The sequence below is a fragment of the Mus pahari genome, chromosome 1 (genome assembly GCF_900095145.1).
Source record: "Mus pahari chromosome 1, PAHARI_EIJ_v1.1, whole genome shotgun sequence".
Classification (NCBI taxonomy): Eukaryota; Metazoa; Chordata; class Mammalia; order Rodentia; family Muridae; genus Mus; species Mus pahari.
In genome coordinates, this window is record NC_034590.1 from 83,849,445 (window position 1) to 83,864,598 (window position 15,154).

At 45.3% G+C, this 15,154-nt stretch overlaps 1 protein-coding gene across 1 annotated transcript in view; it reads right to left on the reverse strand.

The window, feature by feature from the left end:
• The window catches only part of Rras2 (RAS related 2), a 68,057-nt gene that overhangs the window by 10,820 nt on the left and 42,083 nt on the right, over window positions 1-15,154 (reverse strand). The window contains exons 2-4 of the mRNA XM_021198178.2: window positions 2,125-2,212; window positions 737-839; window positions 357-465 (exon numbers count right to left, since the gene is read on the reverse strand). Of these exons, the coding sequence (XP_021053837.1) occupies window positions 357-465; window positions 737-839; window positions 2,125-2,212 (300 nt within the window). The remainder of the gene's footprint in view (window positions 1-356; window positions 466-736; window positions 840-2,124; window positions 2,213-15,154) is intronic.

Below are 15,154 nucleotides of genomic sequence, written 5' to 3' on the forward strand. Positions count from 1 at the left end.
CTTAACTTATAGTTTTTAGCTGTTATCCAAGAAATCACAGGAGCCCGGCACTAATACAGACACACAGAGACTCATATAGAGAGCTTTCTGGGATTCTGTGTAAAAATAATGAAATCCTAATTCCCCCCCCCAAACTTTCTTCACACTTGACACATGCCATTCTGTGAGACTGGGCTGGTGCTGTGCCTCACCGCACGTGCGTGCGTGCGTGTGTACACACACACACACACACACACACACACACACACACACACACACACACACACACACACGAGCTTCTTGGGCGCAGGTCCTCCACTCTTTCATCAGGTGCGTCTTCACGCAGCTTCCCAAGCACAGAACTGCCTCCTCCTCACCTGTCTCTGATGGTCCAGGTCAGCTTTATTGCCAATTAAAATCATGGGGAACTCATCACGGTCCTTTACTCTGAGGATCTGCCTTTGAAACTTATAGATTTCTTCAAAACTAAAAAACAAAATAAATACATTATGCTAAGAAACTAAAGGTAGTGAGTTTTATATTATTTATTATTATATTGCCATTTTTCTACTGTAAAAAAAAATGAAAATCTTAATTCCATAAAATAGCAATCTGGACAGAACCTAGCACTGCTAACTCGAGGTGTTATTAGCAATATTATGTTGATTCCATATACTAGTTGGTTTCTATATGACCCTTTCACACGTGCATACGGTGAATTGTCTTCACACTGTCCCCACACATTAGCTGCACCGACCTGCCTCTATCCGTGACAGAGAAGACTAACAGGAAGCCCTCGCCTGTCCTCATGTACTGCTCTCTCATGGCTCCAAACTCCTCTTGTCCGGCTGTATCCAAAACTAAAGAAAAACAACAAAGAAAACGATGTAGTCGCACATTATAAATCACCTCCCCACAAGGGCAGGTCCTCAACAGAGCCTCCTATTTGATGTGAGAGGCAAGGCATTCCTGTCTTAATATTTCATTCCTAGCACCAGAGGCAGACATAATCTTCTAATGGCAGACAGTTTCAGAGTTTATCTTCATCGCACAGATTGATTTTGTAGCTAGAATATATTAGCATACCAATTACAAGGTTAAAAATATCAAACACATCCAAGCAGATGGAACCAAATCAACTCTAAAATCACTTGGTTATTTATCTTCTCCATGTACAGATCTCAGAAAAGATGTCTGTAAGTTTAATCAAGAAACTGGGATTGGGGCTGAAGAGATGGCTCAGTGATCAAGGACACTGGCTGCTCTTCCAGAGGACCCAGGTTCTGTTCCCAACACCTACATGGGTCTTAACTGCTTATAACTCCAGATCTGAGGAATCTGAAACCCTCCTGGCTTCCTTGGCATGTGGTACACATACATACATACATACATACATACATACATACATACATACATACATATAAAACATCCATGCACAGAAAAATAAACCTTAAAAACAACTATGTCTATCTCTGTGTGTCTGTGTCTGTCTGTCTGTCTGTGTTTTTCTCTTTGCACATGTGTCTGTCTCTCTGTCTCTGTGTGTTTGTATATGTCTATGTCCCTTTGTCTGTGTGTGCCTCTCTGTCTCTGTGTGTATGTGTGTCTATCTCTGTGTTTCTGTTTCTCTCACCATACTTAGCCCAGCCACTAATGTATTTCTTGATCTTCCTACTAGTTAAAATGACAGGGTTTTCTTCAGTGGGGAGAGACTGTTACTGTTAAAGTCTCTATAAATCCCCCCATGAAGTGGCTATGGCTACTCCCCTACTTTAACATCTGCCACATGACATGAATTGCTGAGACCTGACATTTCTTCCAACTGCCCCAATAAACACACTTCAAGAAGTTACCGCAACAAGATCGGTTTCACCAGAACTTTCCATCTGCTGAAGAATATCTGAATTGTCCGATACACAGACGCACCTACCAGACCCATGACAGTGAATAAGTGGCCAGGGCTAGCTCAGAGGGAGAGACCTTGTGCAAGGCCTGATGTTTGAACCCCAGAGTTAATAAAAGGCTTATACTAAGATTATCTAATAGTTTAGTTGTACTACTTAACCTGAGAAACATCAAATGCAACACTTGAAAGCCAGAGCATTTTAGAAATAAGGTGTGAGCGAGCTATCAGGGTTTACTTACTGTCCAGACGGGCAGCTCGGTCATCGATCACACATTGCTTTGTGTAGGAGTCTTCAATGGTTGGATCATAGTCCGTCACAAAATAGGACTGGTAAAACAAACAGAAAAAGCCCCATTTAAAATTCCATGTCACATAGCTCCCTACCTAACACTATCAGTTGTATTGAATGTTGATTTTCAGGAAGTAATACATTTTAGTTGTATTAGGTTATCATAAAGATTTTATTTTTAATTATGTGTACATGTATCTATATATGCAAACCTGTGCATATTAAGTGCAGGTATGCACAGAGACCAGAAGAGGGCATCAGATCTCCTGGAGCTGGAGTTCCAGGCAGTTCTTACCCACCCACTGTGGGTGCTAGGAGCAGAATTCTGATTCTCTGCATGGACAGGCATACAGTGAAAATTCCTAACCACCGAGCCTGCTCCAGCACACACATAGTACACACTCCCAACCACCGAGCCTGCTCCAGCATACACATAGTGCACACTCCTAACCACCGAGCCTGCTCCAGCACACACACAGTGCACACTCCTAACCACCAAGCCTACTCCAGCACACACACAGTGCACACTCCTAACCACCGAGCTCCTGCTCTAGCCCCTGTATCAGTTTTCAGTTCTGTCAGTTACACAACAATCTCCTCAGTGCACTGTTCAAGTAAAGAAAAACTACTAAATGTCTTAACTTTCCCCTTCTAGAGTATTCAGAAAGACAGCAAAAGATCTGTTACATTTTCCTCCTAATTGTTTAGTACTAAGTATCTAGAAAAATTAGAAACTATAATTCAGACCTATTCAGATTTGGTAAGTACCAATTATAAGAACCAAAACAGATAAGGATGGAGATTGCAGGAAGACGGAGTGGGCTTGAAGACTGTATGCATCATCCACAGCAATCACATGTTTTCACTAAGATCTCTGGGTACTTTTTCCTTAAATTACATTTCTCTTTATATGAAAGCCTTCCAACTGGCACCTTCAAGATTGAATAATTAAGGAATCACAATTTCCTCTTAAGATTAAAAAAGAAGTCAGGCATAGTGGCTCAGACCTTGAATCCCAGTGCTGGGTAGGCAGAGGCAGATAAATCTCAGGAATTCAAGGCCAGCCTGGTCTAAATAATACAGGGTTACAGAGGGAGACCCTGAGATAGCTAGACAGACAGACAGACAAACAGACAGATGGATGGGAAGATAAATGAATGATACATAAATAAATGGGAAAGCAAGCTCCTAACATTGCTCACTTTTCAGTGAGGGCATGGAGGGGCACTGACATCACCCCTTCTCAGGATCCCTTGGCTTTGCCAAGGCTGACTTCCTTGGGCTACTTTCCCGCTGACTTGAAGGAGTAACTTTTTCCAGGGAGGAGCCCATGACAAAGGAATTAGCCACTCTTCAGGCAAGGGTTCCTGGAAGCAGGCAGTGTAATTCTAGGGACACAGAATTCTTAAGTAGCACATCTCAGTGTGGCCACCTATGTGTGTGTGTGTGAGAGAGAGAGAGAGANAGAAGAAGAAGAAGAAAGAAAGAAAGAAAGAAAGAAAGAAAGAAAGAAAGAAAGAAAGAAAGAAAGAAAGAAAGAAAGAAAGAAAGAAAGGACAGACAGACGCTGGCCTGCCTGCTACTGTGATTTGCATACTCATTTTATTTTGGAAAGAAATGTTTCACATTTCATTTATATTTTAGGAGTAGCCTTAAATGTGGAGTCATTACCCATAATTCTATTTCCTTCCTGACATGTTCGTTTAAAGACATGAGCTATTAAACAAAGCCAGCACTGCGCCACGTGCCAACAGCAGTAGCTTTTAGTAGGAAGCGGGCTCCATCACCACCCTGTCTGCATTTCAAACAAACAGGTATGAGAATGATCCTGAGCAGGCTTGCTGGCACTCACTCTTCTCAGAGTGACCACAGCAGCATCAGGCAGCCTCTCTGCAGTGCTCTACAGGACATGGCCTCAGACTGACAGGAGGGTGGACAGATAAAGTCTGCGGCTTATACTTGCAGGGGAACGGGGCAGGAGGTGAGGGACAAGTTTCCCATGGTAGGGTCTCACGTTGCCCACGGTTACCTTGAACTCCTAATAATCCTGCCTATACATCAAGCATTAGATTAAAAATGTGCACCTACACCTGACTCATGATGAATTTCTTAGGTGTTTCTTCACAGCAATCTGATGTTTCCTGCCTGAATCTCATGGCCCTTTGCAGCACAAGGATAAAACTGAGCTCTGTTTGTATGTGTTTGACAAGGGCCCAGCTACCCCAACTTTTCACTAGGAAGCATTGACTAACCCCACTTCGCTCCTCCATCTAAAAACACAGCAAAAGAATAAGTGAACCCATACTTGACCTGTTGTTTAGGTTATGTGGTAGCTCTTCAAACATCAGTGTTCTGTCCTGTGAGACCAAATGAAGGCAGCGGCATGTGCTGTTGGTTTACAGGCCCTTGAAGGCCACAGCAATTGTTTGATTTTCCTTTTAGTGCCCGCACAAGTTTGCTTTGAAGGATAATTTCTGGAACACACTCTTAATATTTTAAGATTGCCACTTTCCTATTTGCTCATTAAACACATCTGCCCACGTATTTTTTTCATTTTAGTGTTAGTAGAGTACATATGCATGTAGACATATGTGCTGTATTTGCACATACAATGTATTTGTCCACCTCTATCACCCTCTGCCTACCCCTTTTGAGGCAGTCTCTCCCTGAACCTACAACTCCCAGGTTTGTGACTAGAACAGCAACCAGCAAGCACTGGCTACCTCGTGTCCCTATACCCTCAGTGTTGGAGTGTATAGGACACATAGTTTGTTCCATGGATGCTGCCGCCTCCACCTTGTGTAGGAAGCGGTCTTAACTGCTGAGCCCTTCTCTGGCCCACCACTTATACTAATCTCCAGCATTAGCCTGCTGCAGTGATGCACTTGCCTCAGCTACATTATCTAGTTCTAGGCCAGTCTGGGATGCAGAAGACCCTGCCTTTAAAAAGCAATAGAGCTGGTTGTGGTAGTACATGCATGCACTAGGGAGCCAGAGAAAGGTGTATCTCTGTTAGTTCGAAGTCAGCCTGATCTACAAAGTGAGTTCCAGGATAGCCAGGGTAGTTATGCAGAGAAACCCTGCCTCAAAAACAAACAAACAAATGATTGAATAAATAAATATAGATAACATAGAAAAAAATTAAAAAAAAAATACTTGAACTTAGAAACAATGAGCCAATGGGGTTACCAATAAAAGGCAGTTTCCATGGGCTGGAGAGATGACTCAGGGTTTAAGACCACCTGCTGCTCCTCCAGAGGACCTAGGTTCAGTTCCCAGCACCCACATGGCCATATGGGATCCCATGCCCATTTCTGGTCTTCATGGAGCACTGCACATACATGGTGTGTAGACATACCTGCAGGATAAACACTTATACACATAAAATAAAAATAAATCTTTATTTTAAAGAGAAGAACGTCTCCGGCAAAGTTGAGTTTAATTCTAACTGCTACTTCCAAGCTGTGGGATCTGAAGAAGATGTCCAGGCCAGCCCTTCAGGACTCATAGCAAAGAGACAGCAGCACTGAAGCAGGAGCAGGCCTACCAAACCAGGGATCAGGGAGTGCAGGCAGGCTGCTGCTCTTCAGCCACAACAGTAGCTGGGCTCTGTCACCGGCAGCCACATGCTGAACCAATGGTTTTCCTCAAGTCCAGAGCTGTGTTCCTCTATGGTGGAGGAGGGAGGGCAGCTGTAAGAACTCCAGCCCCAGTTACCCCACAGACCCTGCATGAGCCATCTGGAATGTGTGTCTGAGTGCTATGAACCCAGTGTTCTGAGTTCATAACAGTCTGAGTGTTAAGCTCCCATCTGGGCTTCTGAAAATATTCTCAGGATCTGAGCAGTAATTACACAGATAAACACACAGGCATAAATCTATCTTGTTCATTTAGCATTTGTGTATTTGTGTGTGTAAAGATTACAACCATGAAACGTACAAATGCCAATAGCTCCCCTCTTACTTCTTAGAACCCACCGTTTATATTTGTTTGTTGATTGCTTGTTTGTTCGTAGTGTTGTTTTTCCCTTGGTGCTGGGGATTGAAGCTACAATCAGATCAGATCAGGCACGGTTCCAACACTGAGCCACATCCTGGCCCTCCTCTTTCTTTGATTTTTGAGACTCAATCTTGCTAAGCTGCCCAGACAGGTCTTAAGCTTACAATCCTAAGAAGCTGAACACATGTGTACCTCAGGTGACCAGTAGTTAGTTTCTTTCCACAGAACACAAAGCTTTTCAGTTTGATTTGTGCCTCATTTCCCACTACCAGAACCCCTACTGTAGTTTTCCTACACTGTATGTTTGAAGTTATATCAGTAATATGGGTGACACCCACTTTGTACTCCTTAACAGATCCCACTGTCCCTTTGACAACACCCAATCTACTGTTAGGAACAATGGGGCTGTGGCTTGGTGGTGCTTGCCAGACATGCTCAGGTCAATTCCTAACAGCAAACAAACAGTAAGAAGGATATAGACAGGCCAAACCCAAAACACAGCAACATCACAAAGTGCAAACCATGTCTTCTCAGAAGGCAACACAAATTAAGAGGTATGGCTGCCACTATACCCGGGAACAGTGTTCACAGAGCCCCAGGAACTGACCAAGGAAAAACAAACAAACAAACAAACAAACCCTCCAGCAGCAGATAACATGGAGGCTGGGGGACAGCGCTAGACAGTGGAAAGCAGGGTAGACCAAAAGCTTCAGAAGGGAGGGTTGGTTTCCTGAGGCTTTCCCTGTAGTACATTAAAGGATATGTGGAGGGGAGTCCTTGTGAGGCAAAGGACAGCGAGACCTCCCACACTGGATAAGTTATTCCACTTGCGCAGAGAGATCTACTGCCTTCCCCCATATGATCTGGTCTGGGTAAATTTGTCTGCAATAGCTCCAAAATGGTACGCTGTGGTGAGCAGGCAAGCGTCCATACCCTCCAGTCCTCGAGCTCTCTGCTTGGCGTCCTAAGAAGACTACAGACTCACTGGCAGCAGGCTCGGTGGAGCAGGAAAATGGGGAAGAGGTGACAAGAATGAATTGCCCTTCCGCATTCCAAGGGGCAGTAGCGACAACCACTTTCTCTTGAAGCCAGCCTGGTGTGAAAGTGCAGTTCCCAAACACTGCCACAGGGTGGAGTCTGGTCCACACCGGGAACTAGGGATCCAGCACTTGGGTTCAGTCTCACCTGTCTGGTGAGGAAAGGAGGCTGGATCCGAGGGACCACAGACAGGGCAAACACAAGCCTGAGCAGTTCTGAGCCCGTGCCACTCTCAGGAGACTTGGCGGCTTTTAAAAGTACACAGAGATTAAGGAAGGGTGTAATAATATTTTTTTTTAAAGAGTAAAAAAAAAAAATCAAAGTATCAGATATTGAAAGGCACATGTGTTACGTTGCCAACAGAACTACTGCATGTATCTGACAGATTCCACCCTAATTTTAAAAAAAAAATTGCAAACTGTAAAAGCTACCGAGTTAGATTTGGGAAGACAGAGAGTAGGGGGAGTTCTGCAGAAGTGGGAGGGAGGAGAAGATGGGCTAACGGGAGTGGATACGATCAAAACGAGTGGCTACCACTTAGTCATTATTGTATAATTCATACATGCTAATAACATGAAGAGACCTGCATAGTCAAATCGAGAGGCTAAGGGTTCATGCCCTCATCCTGAGCTGACCTCAGGAAGCTTTCTAGGCCTCCTCCGCCTCCTTTCTCCCTCGTTCCTGCTCCTGCCCTCTCTCAGCTACAGGCGTACATTTAAAAAACAAAAACAACCTTATATCACCCATTCCTTCCCCCACCCAGCCAAAATGTAAGCAGGGTAAAGACAGGAACACTGCCAGGGAGGAAGGAGAAGGCAAGGCCTTCCCCAACAAATCACAGGCTAGGCGAGACCTGCAGGCAGTGTGGCTGCGCAGCTGCCTTGCTTATTACTCAGTAGATTTTCTCATTTTTTCCTCACAAGGACCCTCTAACAGATTCCCCCCTTCTACAAACATTTTTACATCAGAGAACTACACCACTTCTTCAAGGCCACTCAACTAACAAGCAGGAAGACTGTGGTTTAAATTCAGACCCAATGCTAAGGTCACCAGAGCCTAAGAATTATTATTTAATAAAAATTCACTGAATACCAAATTTTCCATTGGCCTATGAAATAAGGAAGAATATTTCCAAAAAATGAGAAAAGGCAAGATTTATAAACCCACACCCTTGTGGTCTTCTTGAGATCCTACCCAGCTCTCTTGGGGGGGGGGGGGAATTCTGAAACAGTCTAGATGCAAAGTCCTTAAGAGTCTATCCCACACACTGAAATTCAGCGTGGCCCTACAGGCACTTTTACCCACAGAACAAGCTTTACATTTCCCTATGACATAATAGAGTAGAACCTGAGATTTGATAATTGCTTGGTTTCCTGATTAGAGGATTTATAAAGACTGGCTGCAGGCAGCATGATGAGACGATGTATGATTATGTAGTCAGGGGACTGAAAGTCAAATCCAGAAGCCATGCTGGACAGATGTCTGAGCCCTAGGCGCACTGAATAGCTCTACAAGGCTGGAGGTGGCTGGACAGTTAAGAGCACTTGCTACTCTTGCAGAGGACCAGGGTTCAGTTTTCAGCACCCACGTGGTAGCAGCTCACAACCATCTGTAACTCCAGTTCCAAGGGATCAGAAGTCTGGTCTCTTCAAGCTCTGGGGACAAAATGTAGTGCCCATACACACATACAGCAAAGCATTCAGGCCCGGAAAATATGTAAATAAATCTTTCTTTTAAAAAGGCATTAAGGTAGGCATACCCCAAAGTCTACTTTAAATGTGGCAAGAAGGAAGATAAGAGGTGTAAAGAGCCATTCCCACTTCCAAGGAACAGAAGTCCACACAGCTGCCCCGGGAATCAGGCTGCCAGTCTCTAGTGACCACCATGTCCTCTATTGTCCCCACCCAGTGTGCAGCGGAGAGATGCAGAAAGAGACTGAGGGTAAATTAGTTGTTTGTCCTCCATGTAGGAAACCACACAGCTCATGTGCATCTGAACCTCAGCTTCCTTGCCTATGAGACAGAAGAAAAAAGAAAAAACAAACAAAAAACTCACTACCTTGGGGGTGGGGGGTATACAGAGCACAACACAAGACACACAGTAGGCCTATTAAATTACAGTGCATATACCCTACACTCTCATGGGAAAATGATCACATGTTCCCATGCCAGCCTCTTCCCCTGGGGCTAACGGGGCAGCTCTGTGGTAAAGCGCTTGCCTAGAGTGCACAAGGTGCAAGGTTCCAGCCACACCAGCAAAGGCAGCTCTTAGCCTTCAAAAAAAAAAAAATCCTAATTTCTTCACCTAGGATCCTGTAAACAACCTAATGAAACTCACTGAGTCATAGAAATAAAATCTACAGGCAAATAAGGAGGGATTAGGTAGGAAGAGAAATAGAGTCAGTAGAAGAAGAAGGAGAGTAATGGGGCATATCTGATATATATATATAATTAGCCTGTAATTAACACCTACCTGTTTTCAGAGCCATGAGGTAGACTGGATAAAACTCAGTGTCTCCTGTTACCTCACTTCCCCTTTTCACAAATGTGCACGTAGGAAATGTGTAAATAAATAACCTCGCTGGGCTTTAAATGTAAACTTCTTCCTAGGTCCTTCTACAAGTTGCTCCTTGCTCCTGAACAGAATCCAAGAGAGCATACATTGTTTTCACTCTGTAACTAGTACCTTCTTCAAGTGGTTCTCAGGAACTTTCTAATTTCAACATTCAATGTGCCTCGCCCGGTGTCTCGATCATATTTGCTGGCACTCGCCTGGCAACACCCCCACCCCGCCTCAGTAAAACACAGGTGGCCAAGGCAGCACTGTCCTTTACTCTGTATCTCTCCTGCCCCACACCAACTTCTGGCTCCTGGGTAGGAACTGAAGGAGTGCACAGAGAGTCAACCACACCAATCAACTTTGATGTTCTTTCTCATGAATGCTGTGGGTTTCCTGGGAGAGTCCTCAGAATGGGGTGTGTGACATAAAATTCTCAGGCCTCTAGTGACACCTATTTACAACTCCCTGAATCAAAGAGGCTTTCATGAGTCCCACCTGGTGCAAGTCGTCATCTGTCAATTAGCCATCAGTGCATGGTGTCCCTGTATAGGCGGCTTTGTGCTGGCTCCACCCAGCAGTCAGGACATCCAGGCAGCTCACCATCCAGCCTCTCCTTTCACTCCACTCCACCCACTTGTGCTATAGATCTGCAGATTCCCAACCTGAGCAGCGTGTGTACCCAAAAGGCTGTGCTCTCAGAGAAGGTTTGTGAGCGGTCCCACCACTTAGCCTACATAAAGAGGACTTCAAAGGCAACCCCCCATGGGTAAGAGAGATGACTCAGTGGTAAAGCTCCATAGCTTCCAGTGGGTCTGATTTTGATCCTCAGTCACTCTGGTGACTCACAACTACCCCTAGGGGTATAACTCCAACAACCCCAAGGCAGCAGTTCTCGGCCTTGGGGGTGGGGGGTTCTCCAAACCACCTTCTCACAGGGTGGAGTCTAAGACTATAGGAAAACACTGGTATTTACATTACGATTCATTAAAAGCAGCAAAGTTATAGTTATGAGGTAACAACGAAAATAATTTTAGGGTTGGGGGTCAGTCGCAGCATGACGAAGGTTGAGAACCAGTACTCTAGGGGATCCGACACCCTCTTCTTGGCCTCACAGACACACACACATGCACACGCACGGAAGCAAGTCTCTCATGTGCTCCCTAGGCATGGAAAGAAAACATCTAGAACATACAGCAGCTCTCTGCAGACATTTTTATTAGAACCCTGAACTTTGAACACTTCCTTGGAGGTGAGTTTGACCTAAGTGTGCAACGTCCTTGGAATGAGGAGACTGGGGCACCACAAGCTTTATTCTCCATCTTTGGGACTCCAATAAAATTAAACAGATTTTTGTTCCAGTTTAAAAAAAAAAAAAAAATCCCAGCCGGGTGTGGTGGCACACGCCTTTAATCCCATTCCAGCACTCGGGAGGCAGAGGCAGGCAGATTTCTGAGTTCGAGGCCAGCCTGGTCTACAGAGTGAGTTCCAGGACAGCCAGGGCTATACAAAGAAACCCTGTCTCAAAAAAAAAAAAAAAAAAAAGAAAAGAAAAGAAAAAAAAATCCCACCATGAACTCCCCGGGCCAAGCAGCGCTAGACCTGACACCCCACAGCACAGCTCACACGCCTCACTTCCCCACAGTAAGGGCCTTGCCATCTTGGACACAGCCACAATCTCAAAATACGGCTGTGGGGAAAGCCACCAGTGATGGGGAGCCAGGAACCAACTTCCCTGAGCTGGTGAGGACCCTCAGCCATCAGCAGTCTCTATTTGCTAAACAAATGCAGTGGGAATTCCTCTGGAGACACCAGCACCTCAGCCACGGGCAGCTGTGGGCAGAGCAGCCTCCTGTAGTAGAGTCTCTCTGTAGCAGCAGCTGTCAGGGCACAGAGAACCTTTGTTCTCACCACCACCCTCTCTAACCTTTGTCAAATGTTCCCATGATTGATATTCCTCAAGCGATTATATTTTTGCTGAATGAATGAATGAATGAATGAATGAATGAATGAATGACAGATATGGCCATAATAAACGCCCTAGGTCACTAAGTCCAGAACCCCTTTAGTTTGTTTTATTAACAAAACTGAGACCTCTGGTAAATACTAATTGTCCCAGAGCGCCTAAAGCCAGCCAGAGTGCCAAGGGACTCGAGGTCACTCTGTAGACCTTCAGCTCCTGTGCACAGCCCCCACCACAACCTGGGGCTGTGGGTGAACGGACCAGTTATACCACCAAGAAGCACAGCCCAGTGCATCACGAGCCTGTTTCTGCTGCAGAGTGTGGTTCTAAGTCATTTAGATTTTCTAAGCTCTGGTTGTCCCCATAGTCCAGAACAGGAGACACAGACCTGAGGCAGTATCGGCCCCCAGGCCTAAGAGGAAGCAGAGTGTAGGAGTCTGGCTTTCCCAGTGCAGCCGGACGGAGACTCTAGGAGGAGAACTGTCTTCGGGGAGGAGCCTCCTGCCCACCCAGCCTCTGCTGCTCTCCTTTCCCTTCCTCATCGCTCTTCCCAGGCTTCTGCTTCCTTCTAAAAACAACATTCTTAGCACAACCGATGTCACCTAACACCCACTGTCACCTAACACCCGCCTCTTGCACTATTCCCTCCATTCCCAAATTAAAAGTAACAATTCCCCATGGATCCCTCAATCTCACCCAGCGGTGGCAGGTGAAATATTCCAGGGTAAATTTGAGCACACTGCAGCAGCCAGTTCACCTTAGGGAAAGCAAAATCTGGGCTGGCGGTGTAGCTCTGCAGCCGAGCACTCAAGAGCCTTGGAACCAGCCCTCAGCACTGCGCCCCCGCCCCCTAACAGTCTGAATTAAAAGGAATTATCAGTCATGTTCCGGTCAAAACAAAAAGAGCTCCATTCTCCGTGGAAGGAAAATCACTCGGGGGCAAATCACAAGTTCACGGTGTGAACTCCCAAACAGGCCTGGCTCATGAAGAACCTTTTAGTCTTCCAAACTCACAGGTTTAAAGGAAGAAAAAATAAGAAGTTCCTTCCTGTTTTCTCCCCGTTCCTCCAAGATCCTAACCTGTTAGACAGGTTATTCACACCTGAGTGGATAAGATGACACAAACATTCTTCATGCAGCTTGAAAAAAATTGCACAGGAGGGAGGGGGCCATGATGGCCACAATCACTGTCCATACAGACAAACCATTTGGGGATGAGACAAGCTGAACTCTGTTACCACCGACACAGCTACACTCAAACCCACTAATCACATTTACAAACCATTTGTTCCCGTACAGCCACCTACTTATCTTTTGGAGCTGACATAATAGTTAGCAGGCAATGGGCAACAGTAGGTCAATGGCCTATTTCATGTAACATAATAAAAGCTTTCTATCTGAGCCAAAGAAATGGCTCCGTAGGAAAAGGTTCTTGCCACCAAACCTAAACACCTGAGTTCAATCCCTGGTACCACAGGGTGGAAGGAAAGAATCAACTCCCATGAGTTGCCTCAATATCTCTCTCTCTCTCTCTCTCTCTCTCTCTCTCTCTCTCTCTCTCTCTCTCTCTCTCACACACACACACACACACAAACACACAGAAAACAACCAAAAAATTTAAAGTTTTAAATTCATAGTAATTTTTGTATTTTTAATTTCAATAGATAATAAATAAACCCTGAATAAATTTTTAAGAATAAGAACTAGTCATGTAGCCGGGCGTGGTGGTGCATGCCTTTAATCCCAGCACTTGGGAGGCAGAGGCAGGTGGATTTCTGAGCTCAAGACCAGCCTGGTCTACAGAGTGAGTTCCAGGACAGCCAGGGCTACACAGAGAAACCCTGTCTCAAAAAAAACAAAAACAAAAAAAAAAAAGAAAAATTAGTCATGTTTATCTGCACATGCCTATAATGTCACCATGTAGTAATGAGGCAGGAGAATCATTAGTTTGAGACCAGTTTGTGCTATATAGTGAGACACTGTACCAAAAATATAAAAAAATAAAAATAAAAAGAATTACAGTACAGAAAGAAGTTACACAGCAGGGACAGCATGGCTGCATATCACTCTGCCCCTGTCTGAATTAATCAACAGTCTCTTTCTAAATAAACAAAATTATAGAAGGAAGGAAGGAAGGAAGGAAGGAAGGAGGAAGGAAGGAAGGAAGGAAGGAAGGAAGGAAGGAAGGAAGGAGNCGGGGAGGGGAACCTGGAGAAATGGCTTAGAAGAGGAACACTGGCTGCTTTTTTTCAGAGGACCCAGGTTCAATTCCCGGCACCGACATGGCAGCTCACAAGTGTCTGTAACTCTAAGATGTGACACTTTCACAAAGACATTCATTCAGGCAAAAAAAACTTCAATGCAGATAAAAGTTAAATACACACACACACACACACACACACACACACACACACACACACCTACGAGCAGTGACTCCTTCAAGCATGTTCTTCCAGTGAAGAAACTCACCCTTAGGGTACTCACACACCTCCCTCATCCTCTGTACTCCCATAGCGGCTCCCTAACTTAGCTTCTGTGCCTCCACCTCACAGGGCCCACGGCTGCCTTGCAGCACACCTTAGCTGGACCTCTGAGGCATACGACAACTGTCAAGGCTTCATCTGGGCCCTGCCTCCTCACACCAGCTCCTGCTCCCTGTTCCCTAAGCCTTCTGCCAATTGGTCAGCACGGGCCTCACAACCAGAACAGACAGCTGCAGAGTCGTTAGCTCTGGTGCTCATCTGACCTTGACATAAAAGAGGGTGACCATTGCTTCTATTTGACCCCTGATCCTTTACACTGGCAGTGACCTTCCCAATCACAAGGCGGCCTAGCTCCCATGTGAGTTTGTATGTTTGGCCTCTTCTCTGGAATCTTTTCTTGCAACAATAATCTCTTCAGAAATCCAGGCTCTTTTCAGAATCCGATCATACTTTTCCCGTATTTTTCTTTTTTCCTTTTTACAGTTTCGATTTTGTGTGTCTAAATGTACATATGTGCATGTGTGTGTGCATTATCACAATGTGCATGTGAAGACCAGAAGGCAACTTACAGAAGTCAGTTCTCTCCTTCCGCCATGTAAGTTCTGGGGAATGTAACTCAGGTTGTCAGGCATGGGGGGTAACCAGTACCTTTACTCGATAAGCAATCTCTCAGGTGACTTTAGTGGTGCAAAGTCCACTCTAGGATTTTTCAGTCTTTAGAGGTTGTGTAACATCACCACTGCCCCCCTAACCCCAAAACATCTCCCTTACCCACTAGCAGCCAGTTTCCCTCCCCCCACACCCACCCCTAAAGCCACACCAACCTAGCACTGCTCTTGCTGTCTCTCTAGGCATCTCCTGAACATGGTGTCATAGAGTGTGGTCTGTGCCTGGCTTCCTGGCTTCCTGCCTGCCTCCCTCCTCCTCCTCCTCCTCCTCCT